Below are 15,615 nucleotides of genomic sequence, written 5' to 3'. Positions count from 1 at the left end.
TAAAAAATTTAGTACAGTCAGGGAAAAAAGCGGTGTTAAAGTTTGAATTGTCAAAAACACAATTTGAAAGAACAGTCAGGGACAAAATCGCCTGTAAAATTCACTTGAAGTAAGAAAATTACTGTTTTAAGCACATTTTTAGAATTCTCATTAAATTTTCTATTCAACAACCTGAAAAAACAATACAAAATTTAGTACAGTCAGGGAAAAAAGCGGTGTTAAAGTTTGAATGGTCAAAAACACAATTTGAAAGAACAGTCAGGGACAAAATCGCAAATCCACTTGAAGTAAGAAAATGACTGTTTTAAGCACATTTTTAGAATTCTCATTAAATTTTCTATTTAACAACCTGAAAAAACAATAAAAAATTTAGTACAGTCAGGGAAAAAAGCGGTGTTAAAGTTTGAATTGTCAAAAACACAATTTGAAAGAACAGTCAGGGACAAAATCGCCTGTAAAATCCACTTGGAATAAGAAAATGACTGTTTTAAGCACATTTTTAGAATTCTTATTAAATTTCCTATCCAACAACCTAAAAAAACAATACAAAATTTAGTACAGTCAGGGAAAAAAGCGGTGTCAAAGTTTGAACTGTCAAAAACACAATTTGAAAGAACAGTCAGGGACAAAATCGCCTGTAAAACCCACTTGAAGTAAGAAAATGATTGTTTTAAGCACATTTTTAGAACTCTCATTAAATTTTCTATTTAACCACCTGAAAAAACAATAAAAAATTTAGTACAGTCAGGGAAAAAAGCGGTGTTAAAGTTTGAATGGTCAAAAACACAATTTGAAAGAACAGTCAGGGACAAAATCGCCTGTAAAATCCACTTGGAATAAGAAAATGACTGTTTTAAGCACATTTTTAGAATTCTTATTAAATTTTCTATTCAACAACCTAAAAAAACAATACATAATTTAGTACAGTCAGGGAAAAAAGCGGTGTTAAGGTTTGAATTGTCAAAAACACAATTTGAAAGAACAGTCAGGGACAAAATCGCCTGTAAAACCCACTTGAAGTAAGAAAATGATTGTTTTAAGCACATTTTTAGAACTCTCATTAAATTTTCTATTCAACAACCTGAAAAAACAATAAAAAATTTAGTACAGTCAGGGAAAAAAGCGGTGTTAAAGTTTGAATGGTCAAAAACACAATTTGAAAGAACAGTCAGGGACAAAATCGCCTGTAAAATCCACTTGGAGTAAGAAAATGACTGTTTTAAGCACATTTTTAGAACTCTCATTAAATTTTCTATTCAATAACCTGAAAAAACAATAAAAAATTTAGTACAGTCAGGGAAAAAAGCGGTGTTAAAGTTTGAATTGTCAAAAACACAATTTGAAAGAACAGTCAGGGACAAAATCGCCTGTAAAATCCACTTGGAGTAAGAAAATGACTGTTTTAAGCACATTTTTAGAATTCTCATTAAATTTTCTATTCAACAACCTGAAAAAACAATAAAAAATTTAGTACAGTCAGGGAAAAAAGCGGTCTTAAAGTTTGAATTGTCAAAAACACAATTTGAAAGAACAGTCAGGGACAAAATCGCCTGTAAAATCCACTTGAAGTAAGAAAATGACTGTTTTAAGCACATTTTTAGAATCCTCACTAAATTTCCTGTTTAATACCTAAAAAAGCAGTACAAAATTTAGTACAGTCAGAGAGAAAAGCGGTGTTAAAGTTTGAATTGTCAAAAACACGTTTTAACGGTAGACCTGGCAACATTGTCTCCAATTAGCAGAAACCATTTAGATAATGTACAAAACTCTTTCACTTAAATTTCTCCGTAACTCTTTTCAAAACAGTTTAGCCCGAATGTTATGCTCCCTTTTTCAAAAACTTTCCGGAAACTTCCTTTCCGAGTCGAAGCCCACTCAGGTAAAGGACAATACGAAAAACTGCAAGAAAATCCTTTAAAACGTTCCCGGGTAACGTCCGACCGGGATTTAATTCCGAGAGATCAAAGATCAGAGAAAAAGTTGCTGGAAACTCGATAAAACTCGTCTGATCACGTCACTCTTTTACACGAGCGCCATCTGTTTTTTCCGGCAAAGTTTCCACCACTTTGATGTGTCGAGATACTCGAAAGTTTCACAATTTGACGCGTTTATTGAGCGATTTTGAGTGACAACGTCCGAATTTGATAAAGTTGGAATTGGAAAAGTGGATGTTAAAAAAGAAATAACTATTTTTCAGAAAAACTCTGACAACAGTGGCAAATACAAAAAAGTGTAACAAAAATTTTGGTAAATTGTACATGTAATTGCAGAAAAATGTCTTCAAAGACTTCAGTGGCGTACTAACTATTTTTCTTTGATTTCAGGGTTCCTATGGGGTCGTTAAGTTAGCCTACAATCAAGAAGATGACACTCATTACGTAAGTAGCCCATCAACTTAAAAGGGCCATTTTATTCTCCCTTATAAAAATCATCTCAGACCCTTCGCCCTCGATAGAATCATTTTAATTTCGCGTTTTACGGTCTTTTGCTAAGTGAATCCCCCCCGCGAAACTAATGAAACTTTAACGAGCACCTCCGGGATAAAATTATTCACGCAATTTACGCGAATAAATGAACGGGAAGAAATTTCAGGCTGATTTATAATTAGCTATGACGTCGTTGTTTGCAGGCCATGAAGATTTTATCGAAGAAGAAACTGTTCAAGAAATCGGGTATTTTCGGGCGGATGCCGCCACCGAAGAAGGATTCCAGGTCGAATTCTTCTCCAGTCAACAATCCGTTGGATAAAGTTTACAGGGAAATTGCCATTTTGAAAAAGCTGGACCATCCTAACATAGTTAAATTAGTTGAGGTAGTTTTACTGCACTATTTTACCCAGCTGGGTTAATGGGTTGGTATTAGGTTTTAGACGACCCTGACGAGGACCATTTATACTTAGTTTTTGAACTTTTGGATAGAGGTCAAGTGTTGGAGGTACCCACAGACCAACCCTTGGAAGAGGAGAAAGCCTGGAGCTATTTCAGGGACGTTGTCCTGGGGATAGAATACTGTAAGACCCTTTGAATCTATGCAAAACCAATTGACTCTCACCACATATCTTAGTTATTATTTGGTTTTATAGAGTGTATAGAACTGGAATAAATAATAAATGCACATCAAAAGCAACAATTCAGGCAATAAAATTTGGACTACATATTTAAAAATTATAAAATAAGCCAAACAGGTGCATTTCTTTGAACAAACACACTCTAAGTAGTCTTTACAGCTCCATGGAGCCAAATTTGACAATTCCGACATCAAGAAACACTTTTAAACTTTTCTTACGTCACGTGACAGCTGACATAACTGTCTAAACCCGTTCACTAGTGACCTGAAAACTATAAAATTAGAAATAGTTGCTATAGTTTGAGGAGTTACACTGGTATTTTAGAGCTCCATAGAGCCAAATTTGACAGTTTGGGCGTTACTTTAATTGATTTCGTCACATAACAGCTGTCATAACTGTCAAAACTCACTCACCAGTGACCTGAAAGTATAAAATGTCAAATAGATGTGTTTCTTGGAGGAATCACACTGTAAGCAGTCTTTACAGCTCCATGGAGCCAAATTTGATAGTTCTGACGTTAAGGAACCCTTTAAAACTTTGTTTGCGTCACGTGACAGTTGCCATTATTGTCAAAACTATCTCACTAGTGACCTGAAAGTATAAAGTGTCACATAGATATGTTTCTTTGAGCAACCGCACTGTAAGTAGATTTTACAGTTCCATGGAGCCAAATTTAACATTTTTGACGTCAAGGAACAGTTTTAAACTTTTCTTACAGTGTCACGTGACAGCTGTCATAACCCTTTCACTAGTGACCTGAAAACTATAAAATTAGAAATAGTTGGTATAGTTTGAGGAGTTATACTGGAAGTAGTGTTTTAGAGCTCCATGGAGCCAAATTTGACAGTTCTGACGCTAAGGAACACTTTAATACTTACATCTTCTTAAACTCTTATCTCATTTAAATCTTAAACTGTCATTTAACGCTACAAATGTCAAATTTAACTCCACAGAGTTACAAATAACAATTTGCAATGAAAAGAGTTCAAAAAACGCGACTCTTTGACATTTTACAGTTTCACGTTACTGTTTAATAACTTTTGACTGCTGTCAGGTGACCATTAAGCCTGTCATTAAACGTCACAGCTAGTTCAGTTCGTCAAAGTGGTCCACGACGTTTTTCGGCGTTGCCAAAATGACAATCAAGGGTTTTGGCAAGTTTTCCACTTGGAAAAGGTGTTTTAGAGTCTAAAAAAGTGACATTTTTTCGATTTGTGTTAGTTTGGCGTGAGTTTTAAACGCCAAAATCACTCGTCCAAAGGTCCTGAATTGTTGCAAGCCACACTTTTCTTTTTATTTTTGGAATCTACATTAAATTCTAAGTATTAAATTAGATGTTTCTTTCATTTAAGGGCCAGTACTTTCACTTTAGAATAATTTTATTCCAAAGATAATTTCTATAGAAACCATGAAATCAGACGCTACTGTTGGCTAATTCCGTTATTTCTAGAGAAATTATCCGGAGGTGATAATACCGCCCCTTACGAGTTAATATTTCGTTAATAAAAATGTATTCCACAATGCTGTTTTCAATGTATTTTCGAAATTTCCGATAATTTACCATTTTTCGTAGAAAAATTACCTTTTAGGCCATCTTTAAGAGTGTAAACTAATTGAACAACACAAACTTTAGTGCATTTCCAAAGAATTATCCATCGGGACATCAAACCGGCCAATTTGTTGCTAAACGACGAGGATCGAGTGCAAATTACCGATTTTGGAGTTTGCAACGAGTTCCACGGTACTGACGCCTTTCTCTCAGGAACCGCAGGTACTCCAGCGTTCACCCCACCGGAAGCTTTAGGGGAGGAAAGGTCGAGCGGATTTAGTGGAAAGGTTTATTCCCCCACAATTTAAAAAAAAAATGTTTTTAAAGCTGGATTTCCAGTGCACCGACATCTGGGCGATGGGCATCACCCTGTACGCGTTCGTATACGGTAGAGTGCCCTTCCACGACGAGAATGTGATCGGTTTGTACTCAAAAATCCGGAATCAACAGGTGGCATTCCCTGAAAAACCGGTCATTTCGGAAGAACTCAAAGATTTGATCGGTAAAATGTTGGTCAAAGATCCTTCAAATAGGATTACAATGCCAGAAATTAAGGTCAGTATGATTGATTTTTGTCAGTTATATTGATTAATTATAGGTATATGAAGAACACGAATAGAAAAAGCGCGCCAAAACGACGAATTCCATCAGTCTGTGTGACGTCACGAGGCACGTTTTAGTTTGGTCGCGTTTATTGCTTGTAATGTCTGTCTAGTCTGTTTTAGTGTGATTATTCCCTCTTTACTTGTTTTTCAATCATTATTGTCGATAGTAAATGGTGTCGGAGTGCATAAAAGTTCTACGACGATCACATCAGGAATCCAGGAACTGAATGCTACTGCTGCTCCTCTCTGACAATTTTTAGGGTCTTTTCAATAGTATTTAGAGGCATTTGACCATTTTAAACAATTTTTCTTGGGTTGAAGACTCTTCTAAAGCCTCTGACAATTTTTAAGACTTTTTGGATAGTTTTTGGACGCTTCTGGCCATTTTCAACATGTTTTAAAAGTTTTCTACAATTAAGGAATGGTCTGAGAATTTTTGGGAGGTTTCTGATGTGTGCCTCGTGACGTAGGAGGCGTTTTTGCCTGACGTCATTTTTACGTAGAAGGCGATTACTTTAAATCCTGTTTTTAATACACTTCCAGGATCATCCTTGGGTGACCAAACATGGACTTCACCCTCTACCGTCAGAGGAAGAAAACTGCCACTTGGTAGAGGTGACTGAAGAAGACGTAGCCAGAGTGATCACATCAATCCCCAAGCTTGACACTCTCATCCTAATCAAGCACATGCTAAAAAAACACTCATTTCAGGTAAAAAAAAAGTCTCCACAAAGAAAACAAAATTGCAAAATCTGATTTTGCAGAATCCTTTCTTATATCGGCGAGAAACTACTTTAGGCTCGCCGGAAATCAGAAATCCTAACTTAGCCACCGCAAAGAAACACATCGGACGATCGGGACGTTCAAATTCAGCTCCCGATTCGTACAACTGGGCGCAAAACAGACAGAAATCCATTGAAACCAACTTGGAGGTGGTGAAAGAGGTCAGTTTGGACCCAAACGGCGAGGAGGTGACGACCACCTTTACCAGAATGAGCAGAAGTCGACCCTCAATCAGGAAGAGCTTATCCACCAAGAAATGCGCTGAAGAAACCACGTTACACACTAACGAAGATTCATCAGAGGATAAAACTCTACCAAACTGTGATGTCCGACCAAATGAAACCGAATCGATTAAGGGTGAATTTCATCAACAAACGTGATATGTTGTTTACACTGAAACAAAAATTGATTTAACAGACCATTATAGTTATTTTTCCGGTTTTTTCTACCGAATCAAAGTGAGCAGACAGTGGTAGAAATCACTGTGCCTCGGCCAGTTTCAAACTTAACTTGAAGGTTTAATTAAGTATATGGAAAATCAAACTAAATTAGGATGACGTCAATCATTGTCATATGGAAATCAAAAGTTGATTGGCTGTTGTTTCACCCTTGGAACGTCTTTGATATTTTTATTATAATGTGACATCATCCTAGTTTGCTTTGATTTTTCGTATAGAAACAGTTCAAGTTTAAAAAGTTGAAAGGGTTCTAAAATTTGGTTTAATAGAAAAATAAAGTCTATATCCCAGGGCAGTGACGTAATAATTGACTATTAGTGAGAGAGACGGTATTTTCAATCCTTAAAATTCGGCGTTGGCGCTGCCAGCAACTTAAAACTACGTTTCTGGAGAAAAAAAATACACTACAAACTTGTTTTTGACGTCACGATGACGTAATTTAGCAAAAGCATAATTTAACCAACTGTCAAATTACGTCATTGTGACGTCAAAAACGCTCTGCTCGCTCCACAATGGTCCTAGTTGGCTGTGGTTCTCTCGTTCTAGCATGAACGTAGGGCCGTTGATAAGTTCGTATATGGCCAACGTTATCTAAGACATACGCTTTTCAAGGCTTTCTTAAGTATAGTAGGCGGTGCATGAGTGAATTTCAATCTAACGTCACTATTTATTGCGTCACTGGGATGGAGCGTACACAAAAACCAAATTAATTTTTTAAAATACTCTTCAAGTATCATTTCAATGTCACTTTTTTTTATAGATCTCGCTTTTTTTTAAATAAAGTGTATATTTTATTTAGTTAGTTTTTAATAATTTTACCTATTTAATAAATTTTTATACCCTTTACATATTTTTTTTTTATTTTAGTTGATTGAGTTCTAATATAACGCTTGTTAATGCCTTATTAACGTTTTGCGTGCTGCATTGTGATTCCTCCACAATCTACAGGTTGTTCAAAATAAAAATGTGACAGTTCACAAGCAAATCAAAAAATATTCAAATGATACTCATAAAATTATTAAACAAAAACTTTTGAACATCCTGTAGTTATATTTATGTGAAACCCTTTGGGACCATCAGCTTATATCAATTTGTGGAAATATTGAATCAAAAGTGGGGTTTAAACCTGCTTGATAAACATAAGCTTCCTGTCTACCTTCGGCTTCCTTCTAGTCTTTCTCTATACTAATGGAAACATGCACCAAACAATATTGCACATGTATATTGTCACTTCAGTGTGTACCTGTATCAAATAAGTTTCTTTTGGCAATTTGATCAAGTTAAAACACATCATCTCTTTACTTTGTACTAAATTAAACACATTTTATTTCCAGTTTAGGGAGGTTTTTCTATACTAATAAGTATTAACAGCTAGCTCAAATAAAACATATTGCTGACAGTACTTTTCTAGCTCCAAACCTCTTCCACACATTTTTGTACAAATAAAGTTATTTATAGAGTGCTTAAGGGTTTTATTTTCCTGATAACTAGTACTACTAATGTAAATCACAATTGGGGCTCAGTCCCATGCCTCGCCATGCCTTAAATGTGCTAATCTAGACTCAGCGGTGACATTCTGATAAAATTCCTTTCTTTTGGTCACTGTTTTGTAGTAGTTTGCTTCATTTTTGCCTAGTGCCTGAGCATGACCATATGATTGTTCCTAAAAAGGCCTAAAGTTACATAACACCTTGATTTAGACAGCAGAAACCTTACGGGAGTTATAAAAGCGTGTCTCAAATAGAACATGTTCTGCTCCTCAATGGTGAATCTTTCTTTTAAGGCCTGTAAATGTTCTGGGGTCACTTCTTTATAAAGCCTTCTTTTACCCCTCCATATATGACCTGGAGGCATGTATTTTCGACGACACAGAGCGGCAAACAATCTCATGTTGATTTTTTTACTTAATCACACAAAAAGAAACAATTTTTTTGAGTTAAACCAACTCAACAAGAAATAGATTTCTATTTTTAATTTTTAGATAAAATGTTAGGTTAGGTTCATAGAAAACAATGAAAACATCTCCATCTTAAATAGCATAGCAGGCTATGAAGACACAAAATTTGACATTTGATTAAGAGCTATTTCGATAGAATCCACCGCCGGAGGGAGCCACTTTATTTATTTTTTTAAATTTGCAGGATTTCATGATTACAAAATTATACGCAGGTCACGTGGGTTTTGGATCATATCGAGTTATTCGCTTTTAGATCCGAAAGAAAACGACTAGTTGTCATTGTTGTCACTATGACATCTATTTTGAATTTAAAATTTGAATACCGTTCACTAAACTTAATAAAGGCAAAAAGGAATACACAACAAATGTATTATTTATTTAAACAAAACCACGTTTTGTAAAAGTTGTCGTTTATACTGTCATTTTCTGCTGGAATATACGGAATATGCCATCCGGTATGAATTTTTTGAGCAACGTCACTGAAATCTGATGGATACCTATAATTCACCTTATAATTAATTGTGTCTGATACAATTAACAGCAAATTTACCTGAAAAAGGCTTTACCTGCATCATTAACAGTTAATAAAAAATGCTGCCTTTGTACCAGCCACCGATTAAATAAACACTTTAATTTATGATCCTTCAGCAAAAATTTGTGACTGCGCATCAAATCTCTTGTCACAATTAAAGTGTTTTTACCACAATGAAGGGCACAGTACAACAAGTAGGGATCGTCCTACACATACAAAATTACTATACGGTGTGCAACTAAATAAAATAGTTATACTTGTGAAATGTTTTGTGCCAGGAACACTGTAGCTTGTCGTTTGATCTGGTTCCAATTGGGCCATTTGGTCATATGCAACCGACCTAACACCAAAACAGTTTTGTTTTGCTGTACAAAATGCGACACAACTGCCAACATCTTTTAGAGAAACAAACCACTTAAAACACTGCACTAATCAAGTGTGAATACCTACATTACGTGAAAACACTTGAGGTCCTGGAGATACCCCATTGGAATATGCTATATTCAGCCCATCTAACACTACATCATGAGGCTTTAGTTTGGACACAAAATCTTGAAACTTTGCCATTTCCACTGGATTACTTTTAATGAAAATATCCTTTCCAACAATCACATTTTTCAGAAATGCATCTTTCAAATTTGCAAACTCCAAATCTGTGAGTTGCAGCTTTTCTACCTTACCCTGGCAACTTCTGCACTGACCTGAAAGATTCACCTAAATTTCTAATATGACAGTTTTAACTTTCTTTTTAACTTACTCTACTTTTTTGTCCCAGTTTAAACTTGTCAATGATAAAGTCTACAACATCTTCAGGACAGTGCAACTCAGTCTCTGACAGAAATAAAAACAGCCTTTCTAAACCCTTTTTGTCTGCTACTGTCTTCAAATAGGACAAGTATGGCACACTGTTAGGCTCTTTACCCTCATTTGCTGCTTGCCACAGTATTTCCCAAGCTAACTTCTCATTATTGTTAGCAAAAGCTGCTGCTGCTATAACACTGTATACTAGCACAGAAACACTGGCAGTTTTCCTAATTTCCTAAACAGTTTAGTTTAACAGATTTAAATAATCAAAATGGATAACCCAAGCAAACCTCCATTAAGTTTAAACAGTCCATCCATTGCTTTGTGAGAGACAAAACTAAAATTAACGACTGAAGTGAACGTGACTCCAAAACTGGATACTGGAGCCTAATATTATTGCACAGATTAATGATATCAGTCTCATCACTTTGTGATAAATTGCCTTTATGGTTTGTGTACAGTAATTTCAAGTAGCTGTTTAAAGTTGCTAAATTAGGGGTTGTCTTTGATTTATCCAAGTATTTGATGTAGCTTTTAGCTAAATCTGGCCTAAAAATTGCAAATGTACTGACAATAGAACTATAGAAAAAAAAACAAAACCTGTTTAAGCAAGCTAGGGCTGACATAACAATAGAGTCTAAATTTGTTTCTGATAAGTTCCTAACACCCTGTTTCTCAAGCAGGGACCCCCGTAGGAGGCCCCAATCTTGAGTTTTTCCAATTTCCAGCTCATCCATTGATTTTAACACTATATCTTCAAGTTTTGGAAATTTGTTGGTGGTATTATTCAATGCAATTCTGTTCTTAGGAGCTAGTTTAGAGTAATTAGTAACTAAACAAAACTTTTGAGAAGTGGTTAGGTGACACAGTTTCCTAAACATTTTCTTAAAGAAACTAACAAAATTATTATAATAACAATTTAAAAATACAACTTAAGTATAATAAACAACTTTTATAGGTTAGGATACTATTCTTCTTCTTATCAGTTTACGACAATCTTAACATAACCTGTTCTCAAAGACAGATGACAGAGTAACTGATTTTGACAGTTAAGCAAACTCAAAACATGTCACCGCATCAAATCAAAACAAAAATTGAACTCTTTAGGAAAAAATTCAAATCAAGTTAATTCAACAAATTTAAAAAAAGAAAATATGAACAAGTTCAGTTAAGAGTTACAAAATTTTGTGGCACTATGGTTCCCGTCGTAAGTTTTCTGTAAGTACCCACCATTTGGTACTAGTACCAAAGGACACGTTTTCAATTTTCCTTATCTCCAAATTAGTTTGATCTTTGGGAACAAATAATTTTAGATTGTCCCTTGCGGTTACCGCTAGGCTGGTTTTTGTAATTGGTTTCTTCTTACTGCTGTTGTCGACTATAGTTTTGCCCTTAACATACTACTACTTTAAGCGTAAGTTTAGGGTGGAAAGGCAAAAACGCGGTGATCAGCTAAGCATTGGTATATTTCACCCTTATGCAAATGCTGGCGGTGGAGGCGAGAAGGTTTTATGGGTTGCCTTGAGGGCATTAGCACAAAGGTAACTTATCTTAACTAAAGCAACTTTGAACTTACCAAATTTGTAGATATCCACAAGCAACTTTTTATGTATACACTGGTGACATTGAGTTTTCTCCTCTGGAAATTAAAAGAAAAGTGAAAAACTCTTTAAATGTAGAAATCAAGTCAGACAAAGTGAAGTTTGTTTATTTGACTAAGAGGAAATGGGTTGAAGCCCCCATGTACCCAGTATTAACCTTACTGGGACAAGTTTTAGGGTCTGTCTATCTGGGTTTGGAAGCTATAAACAAAATAAATCCTGGTAGTTAACCTTTTTCTCTTTTGGTATGGTCTTAGACTATTACTGACTGAATTTCAGATATTTTTATTGAAACAACAGGTTTTACATTCACTTTACCACTGTTTAAATATTTGGGTGGTTGTAAAACAGGCTGTTATGTTCACTACCCAATCATAACCAAAGAAATGCTAAGAAGAGTTCAAAGCAGACGCAATATTTACAATAACCGGAATTTCATCTCAAATAGCTCCACTCTCACCTACACCAAACTGCTCTACTACCATATTCTTGCTTGGGTAAGTGCAACTAACCAATCAAACTTAATCAAACCAAATTCAATTTAGCTGTATGGTTTGGCGGGTAATTGCTCTGATGCCACCTTAGTGAATTCAACTTTCACACTGGAAAATCTGCAAGTGTTATGGTCAACTCCCATGTCTTTAGTGTATCCACCTTGTGAGGTTGATCACTTGAAAAGTATACCACGTGACAAGAAAAAACCCACCAAAATCAGGATTTTAAGCTTGGCACAATTTCGACCGGAAAAAGACCACCCATTACAGTTGCAAGCATTATACGAACTCAGAGAAATTCTCCCAGACAACTCGTTCGATAACATTACCTTAGTTTTATGCGGAAGCTGTCGCAATCAAGGCGACTCTGATCGTGTCAAAGACTTACAAGACCTCTCCAAGCATTTATCTTTAGAAAATAACGTGGAATTCAAAGTTAACATTCCATACACGGATTTACTGGAGGAATTTCGGAAAGCCTACGTGGGGATTCACACAATGTTGGACGAACATTTCGGCATTAGCGTCGTCGAACAAATGGCCGCCGGACTGATTATGGTGGCTCACAAATCAGGGGGCCCTTTACTGGACATTATTGAAACGTCTCAAGGCTCTAGATTGGGTTTTCTGGCCAATACGGCCGAAGAGTTTGCGCACATATTAAAATGGATTATTGAGGCTAATGAAGAGGAAGTGGATCAGATCAGGATTAGAGCCAGGGCTAGTTGTGATAGGTTCAGTGTTAGAAAGTTTGAAGATGATTTTTTAAGGGCAACTGAACCTTTGTTTAAGTAAGATTAAAGACTATTTTATAATATTTACAGATTAAGACTCTGGGTTGAATATATTTGTTTTCTGTTGCTGCTTGTGTTATTATTAACCCAAAAAAGGTATAATAAAGAGGATTAACAAAAACTGAAAGCTACCTTAATAAAACTTTATTAAAATTCCATATTAATGGTCACCATCTTCATCTTCATCATCGTCCTGGTTATTGATCTGGAAGTATCTTAACTCATAAGAATCCTTGCCAGAAGCAACCACCCTCAACCAATCTCGCAGGTTATTTTTCTTCAAGTACTTCTTGGTAAGGTATTTTAAGTACCTGAATGGTAAAAACACTTTTTTCAGACAACATGTCATTAAATCAAAAATTACATAAATGTTGCTGTCCATTGTATTGTACTAGCCATTTAATAAACTAGCAAACATAGCGAGGTACAGCTTTTAATATTGCAGTTATAAACGCCACATGCAACCATAGAAAAATGTTGTGTGGAGCTGGAACTGCATTAATCCAATTAAACTTAACCTACCTTTTTGAGAATGGAATCTCAGAGTTGAGAACAATTTTAGTGTTCTTCTCCCTGACAAGGGTCACTGCATGTTGACCCCCTTTGCCACCAGCAAAGTTGCCAGTTTTACCATTGATCTTTATGCGGCCCTTCAAGTAGTCTTCCTGCAAGGAGAATATTCAGTCAGTTTTAACCTCACAAACATGAAAATTCACAAAGAAAGCATGTGGCTGGCCAATGAATTGTACAAGTTATCATAAAAACTAGCAAACATAGAGCGACCTAGCCAAAATAATTTAGCAGTGTAAAACGCCACATTCAACTAAAGAAATCATTGTGTGGAGCTGGAACTGCATTAAAATAGAAAATTAAGTAAAAACTTACAAAGTTAGCAACGTCCAAAATGCTGTCCTCCACTGGATGAGTGCAATCGATGACGAACTTGAGCGCAACTTTCTTCTTCTTGAGTCCCTTGCCTTTCAATTGCTGTTTCTTGGGGGCGCTTTTAGGGGCTGCTTTTCCCGCCGCCGCGGCCGGTTTAGTCTGGAATCAACAACGAAAGTTGTCTTTCAGCCAGGCTAAGTTTAACCGGACGATATTTTGAGAAAATATCGAAACGGCACATTTCGAAAATGTTTCTTCACATCAATTATTCGATAATAACTCAAAAACTTTACAAGATGTTTGATGTATTTGAAGATTTTTGTAGATTGTCGAGTACTTACAGGCGCCATGTCTACACGTTCACGTTCAAAAACTGAAAAGAAATGAAATCGACCACTACCAAACCAAGAAAGAAAAACTTGACAAATGTCAAAAACTTACTGTCATTAGTTCATCTGTCTTGCACAGTGCTGTCACGTGATCTTCTTGGATTTGTCTGTTTACCCACCTTAACTAGAGCACCCTGCTGTCACGTGACTAAAACATCAACAAGTATGTAAATTTCTTTAGTTTTGAAATTTTAGGTTAAGTAACTTTTCAAATACAAATATTTTATTTAAAATATTAACATTTTTAATAACTAATTAACTACACAAAATAACACTACTTAAAGCACAATGTCGAATGAATCTTCCGTCACCCATAAAAGACAATTTACCCCCGAAGAATGGGCATCCCTTACCAGTTACTTTGTGGGCAACAACTACAGATACAGAGAAAACATAATAATACCCAGAAATTTGGGCCCCGTTCAAATCAAATCGAACGAAGAAAAAATGGTGGAGGCGTTCTTCGAGAGTTGCCCTTTTAAAGTGATTATGAGCTGTGTAGCAGGTAAATTCAGTCAACAGTAAAGTTTTGGGCTCGAGCGGCTCAACATTGCTTTCACAGGTTACGGTCTGGGGGCCGTGATAGGGCTGTTCTCTTCAAGTATCGGGCCCCAATCCGTTACCACTGTGGAAACGCAAACCGCGCGACAAGTGTTCCAGGAAATGAAAACTACCACCCTCAGTTATGCTAAGAATTTTGCTTTAATTGGGGCTGTATTCTCAGGAGTGGAATGCACTATAGAAACTGTGAGTTTGTAGTTTTTCGTTATGAGGAGGTTGTTAATGTTAAATTTACAGATGAGAGGTAAATCAGATTGGAAGAATGGTACTTACGCTGGGGGTGTTACAGGAGGAATAATTGGACTAAGAGGTGAGTTTTTGAGATTTAAAAAATTCATAAATCAATCCATAGTGTAGACACAGTTAATAATCATTGTTTAGGTTTTATTGTAAATTAGCTTTTACAACCTGTCATAAGGTTTCTGGGAATGATTACATGACCTGATTGTAATGTACTTAATGTAGATTGTTAATGTTTAAAACTTAATTTGTTTCCAGCTGGAGTTAAAGCAGGAGTAATGGGAGCAATTGGTTTTGCAGCTTTCTCCACTGTCATTGACTACTACATGCATTCTAGGTTTTAAGTAGGACTGTTTTTTAGTAATAAATGTTGTTGTTTTTATTTTAAAATTTGTGTTATTCTCTTATTAATATCTAGCTTACTTCCACTTGGTGTGTATCATAAATGAGCACTTCTCTACATTTTTAATTCACCATAATATCAAAAAAGTATATTTCTTAATGTGGTATTTTGTCCCTTTATTAAACTTTAAAAGCATTATTGCATTTTATACCGTTTGCAGAAAAGTTTTTATTTTTTTTAAAGAAATTTGAACGTCATTTGGGAGTAAAGAGAAAGGTTTCTCAAATATACTTCACACACCCTAAAGTACACAGGATGTGTCTAAAAGAAGCTGAATTTAACTATCTCGTTTCATTTAATTAACTTTAATTACTCTTACAGACATTACAAAGCTTTTAAGTGTCGATCACCTGACCATTTGGCCTTAAACGGATTCTTCATCGTCCACCTTTTCTTCTTCTTCTTTCATCTTGAAGAAGTTAATTTTAAAATCCTCTTGCAGGTTTTTTTTTCGATCGGGTGCTTATTTTTAGATCGTACGATGGCAAGGGAC

The 15,615-nt window shown here is 35.7% G+C and overlaps 6 protein-coding genes across 8 annotated transcripts in view; 3 read left to right on the top strand and 3 right to left on the bottom strand.

Annotated features, from left to right (window-relative positions):
• Nucleotides 1-7,308, top strand: part of LOC145726739 (calcium/calmodulin-dependent protein kinase kinase 1) — a 46,141-nt gene extending 38,833 nt beyond the window's left edge. For both annotated transcript variants that reach the window (XM_081975961.1, XM_081975960.1), the window contains 7 exons: nucleotides 2,325-2,378; nucleotides 2,630-2,812; nucleotides 2,863-3,010; nucleotides 4,701-4,903; nucleotides 4,956-5,171; nucleotides 5,765-5,932; nucleotides 5,986-7,308. In XM_081975961.1, the coding sequence (XP_081832087.1) occupies nucleotides 2,325-2,378; nucleotides 2,630-2,812; nucleotides 2,863-3,010; nucleotides 4,701-4,903; nucleotides 4,956-5,171; nucleotides 5,765-5,932; nucleotides 5,986-6,384 (1,371 nt within the window). In that variant the 3' untranslated portion in view covers nucleotides 6,385-7,308. The remainder of the gene's footprint in view (nucleotides 1-2,324; nucleotides 2,379-2,629; nucleotides 2,813-2,862; nucleotides 3,011-4,700; nucleotides 4,904-4,955; nucleotides 5,172-5,764; nucleotides 5,933-5,985) is intronic.
• A 451-nt stretch (nucleotides 7,309-7,759) lies between these two features.
• Nucleotides 7,760-8,494, bottom strand: LOC145726753 (large ribosomal subunit protein mL63). The gene is made up of 2 exons (XM_081975984.1): nucleotides 8,179-8,494; nucleotides 7,760-8,125 (listed from the first exon to the last, which is right to left on the bottom strand). The coding sequence occupies exons 1-2, from the start codon at nucleotides 8,350-8,352 to the stop codon at nucleotides 7,982-7,984; spliced, it is 318 nt and encodes a 105-aa protein (XP_081832110.1). The 5' UTR covers nucleotides 8,353-8,494; the 3' UTR covers nucleotides 7,760-7,981.
• Nucleotides 8,495-8,774: 280 nt separating this feature from the next.
• mldr (mitochondrial ribonuclease P catalytic subunit) lies at nucleotides 8,775-10,778 on the bottom strand. Its single transcript, XM_081975971.1, has 7 exons — nucleotides 10,356-10,778; nucleotides 10,046-10,304; nucleotides 9,709-9,990; nucleotides 9,402-9,665; nucleotides 9,209-9,346; nucleotides 8,970-9,157; nucleotides 8,775-8,916 (listed from the first exon to the last, which is right to left on the bottom strand). The coding sequence occupies exons 1-7, from the start codon at nucleotides 10,634-10,636 to the stop codon at nucleotides 8,790-8,792; spliced, it is 1,539 nt and encodes a 512-aa protein (XP_081832097.1). The 5' UTR covers nucleotides 10,637-10,778; the 3' UTR covers nucleotides 8,775-8,789.
• Nucleotides 10,779-10,804: 26 nt separating this feature from the next.
• On the top strand, nucleotides 10,805-12,710 carry Alg11 (ALG11 alpha-1,2-mannosyltransferase). The gene is made up of 5 exons (XM_081975974.1): nucleotides 10,805-10,973; nucleotides 11,069-11,296; nucleotides 11,343-11,578; nucleotides 11,636-11,853; nucleotides 11,902-12,710. Exons 1-5 carry the CDS (start codon nucleotides 10,951-10,953, stop codon nucleotides 12,643-12,645), a joined length of 1,449 nt encoding a protein of 482 aa, XP_081832100.1. The 5' UTR covers nucleotides 10,805-10,950; the 3' UTR covers nucleotides 12,646-12,710.
• Nucleotides 12,711-12,773: 63 nt separating this feature from the next.
• LOC145726749 (large ribosomal subunit protein eL22-like) lies at nucleotides 12,774-13,991 on the bottom strand. Of its 2 annotated transcripts, none has more exons than XM_081975979.1 (4): nucleotides 13,971-13,991; nucleotides 13,530-13,688; nucleotides 13,167-13,309; nucleotides 12,774-12,955 (listed from the first exon to the last, which is right to left on the bottom strand). In XM_081975979.1, exons 1-4 carry the CDS (start codon nucleotides 13,974-13,976, stop codon nucleotides 12,805-12,807), a joined length of 459 nt encoding a protein of 152 aa, XP_081832105.1. In that variant the 5' UTR covers nucleotides 13,977-13,991; the 3' UTR covers nucleotides 12,774-12,804. The 2 variants fall into 2 exon arrangements, with proteins under 2 accessions (XP_081832105.1, XP_081832104.1); XM_081975978.1 differs by lacking the exon at nucleotides 13,971-13,991 and adding an exon at nucleotides 13,871-13,922.
• A 215-nt stretch (nucleotides 13,992-14,206) lies between these two features.
• On the top strand, nucleotides 14,207-15,109 carry LOC145726747 (mitochondrial import inner membrane translocase subunit Tim22). Its single transcript, XM_081975976.1, has 4 exons — nucleotides 14,207-14,423; nucleotides 14,481-14,665; nucleotides 14,717-14,789; nucleotides 14,978-15,109. The coding sequence occupies exons 1-4, from the start codon at nucleotides 14,207-14,209 to the stop codon at nucleotides 15,061-15,063; spliced, it is 561 nt and encodes a 186-aa protein (XP_081832102.1). The 3' UTR covers nucleotides 15,064-15,109.
• The last annotated feature ends 506 nt before the right edge of the window (nucleotides 15,110-15,615 follow it).

The sequence above is a fragment of the Ips typographus genome, linkage group LG3 (genome assembly GCF_016097725.1).
Source record: "Ips typographus isolate SLU linkage group LG3, UJ_Ityp_2.0, whole genome shotgun sequence".
NCBI lineage: Eukaryota > Metazoa > Arthropoda > Insecta > Coleoptera > Curculionidae > Ips > Ips typographus.
Note: the sequence above shows the minus strand (reverse complement) of the source record. Positions and strands in the feature narration are given on the sequence as shown.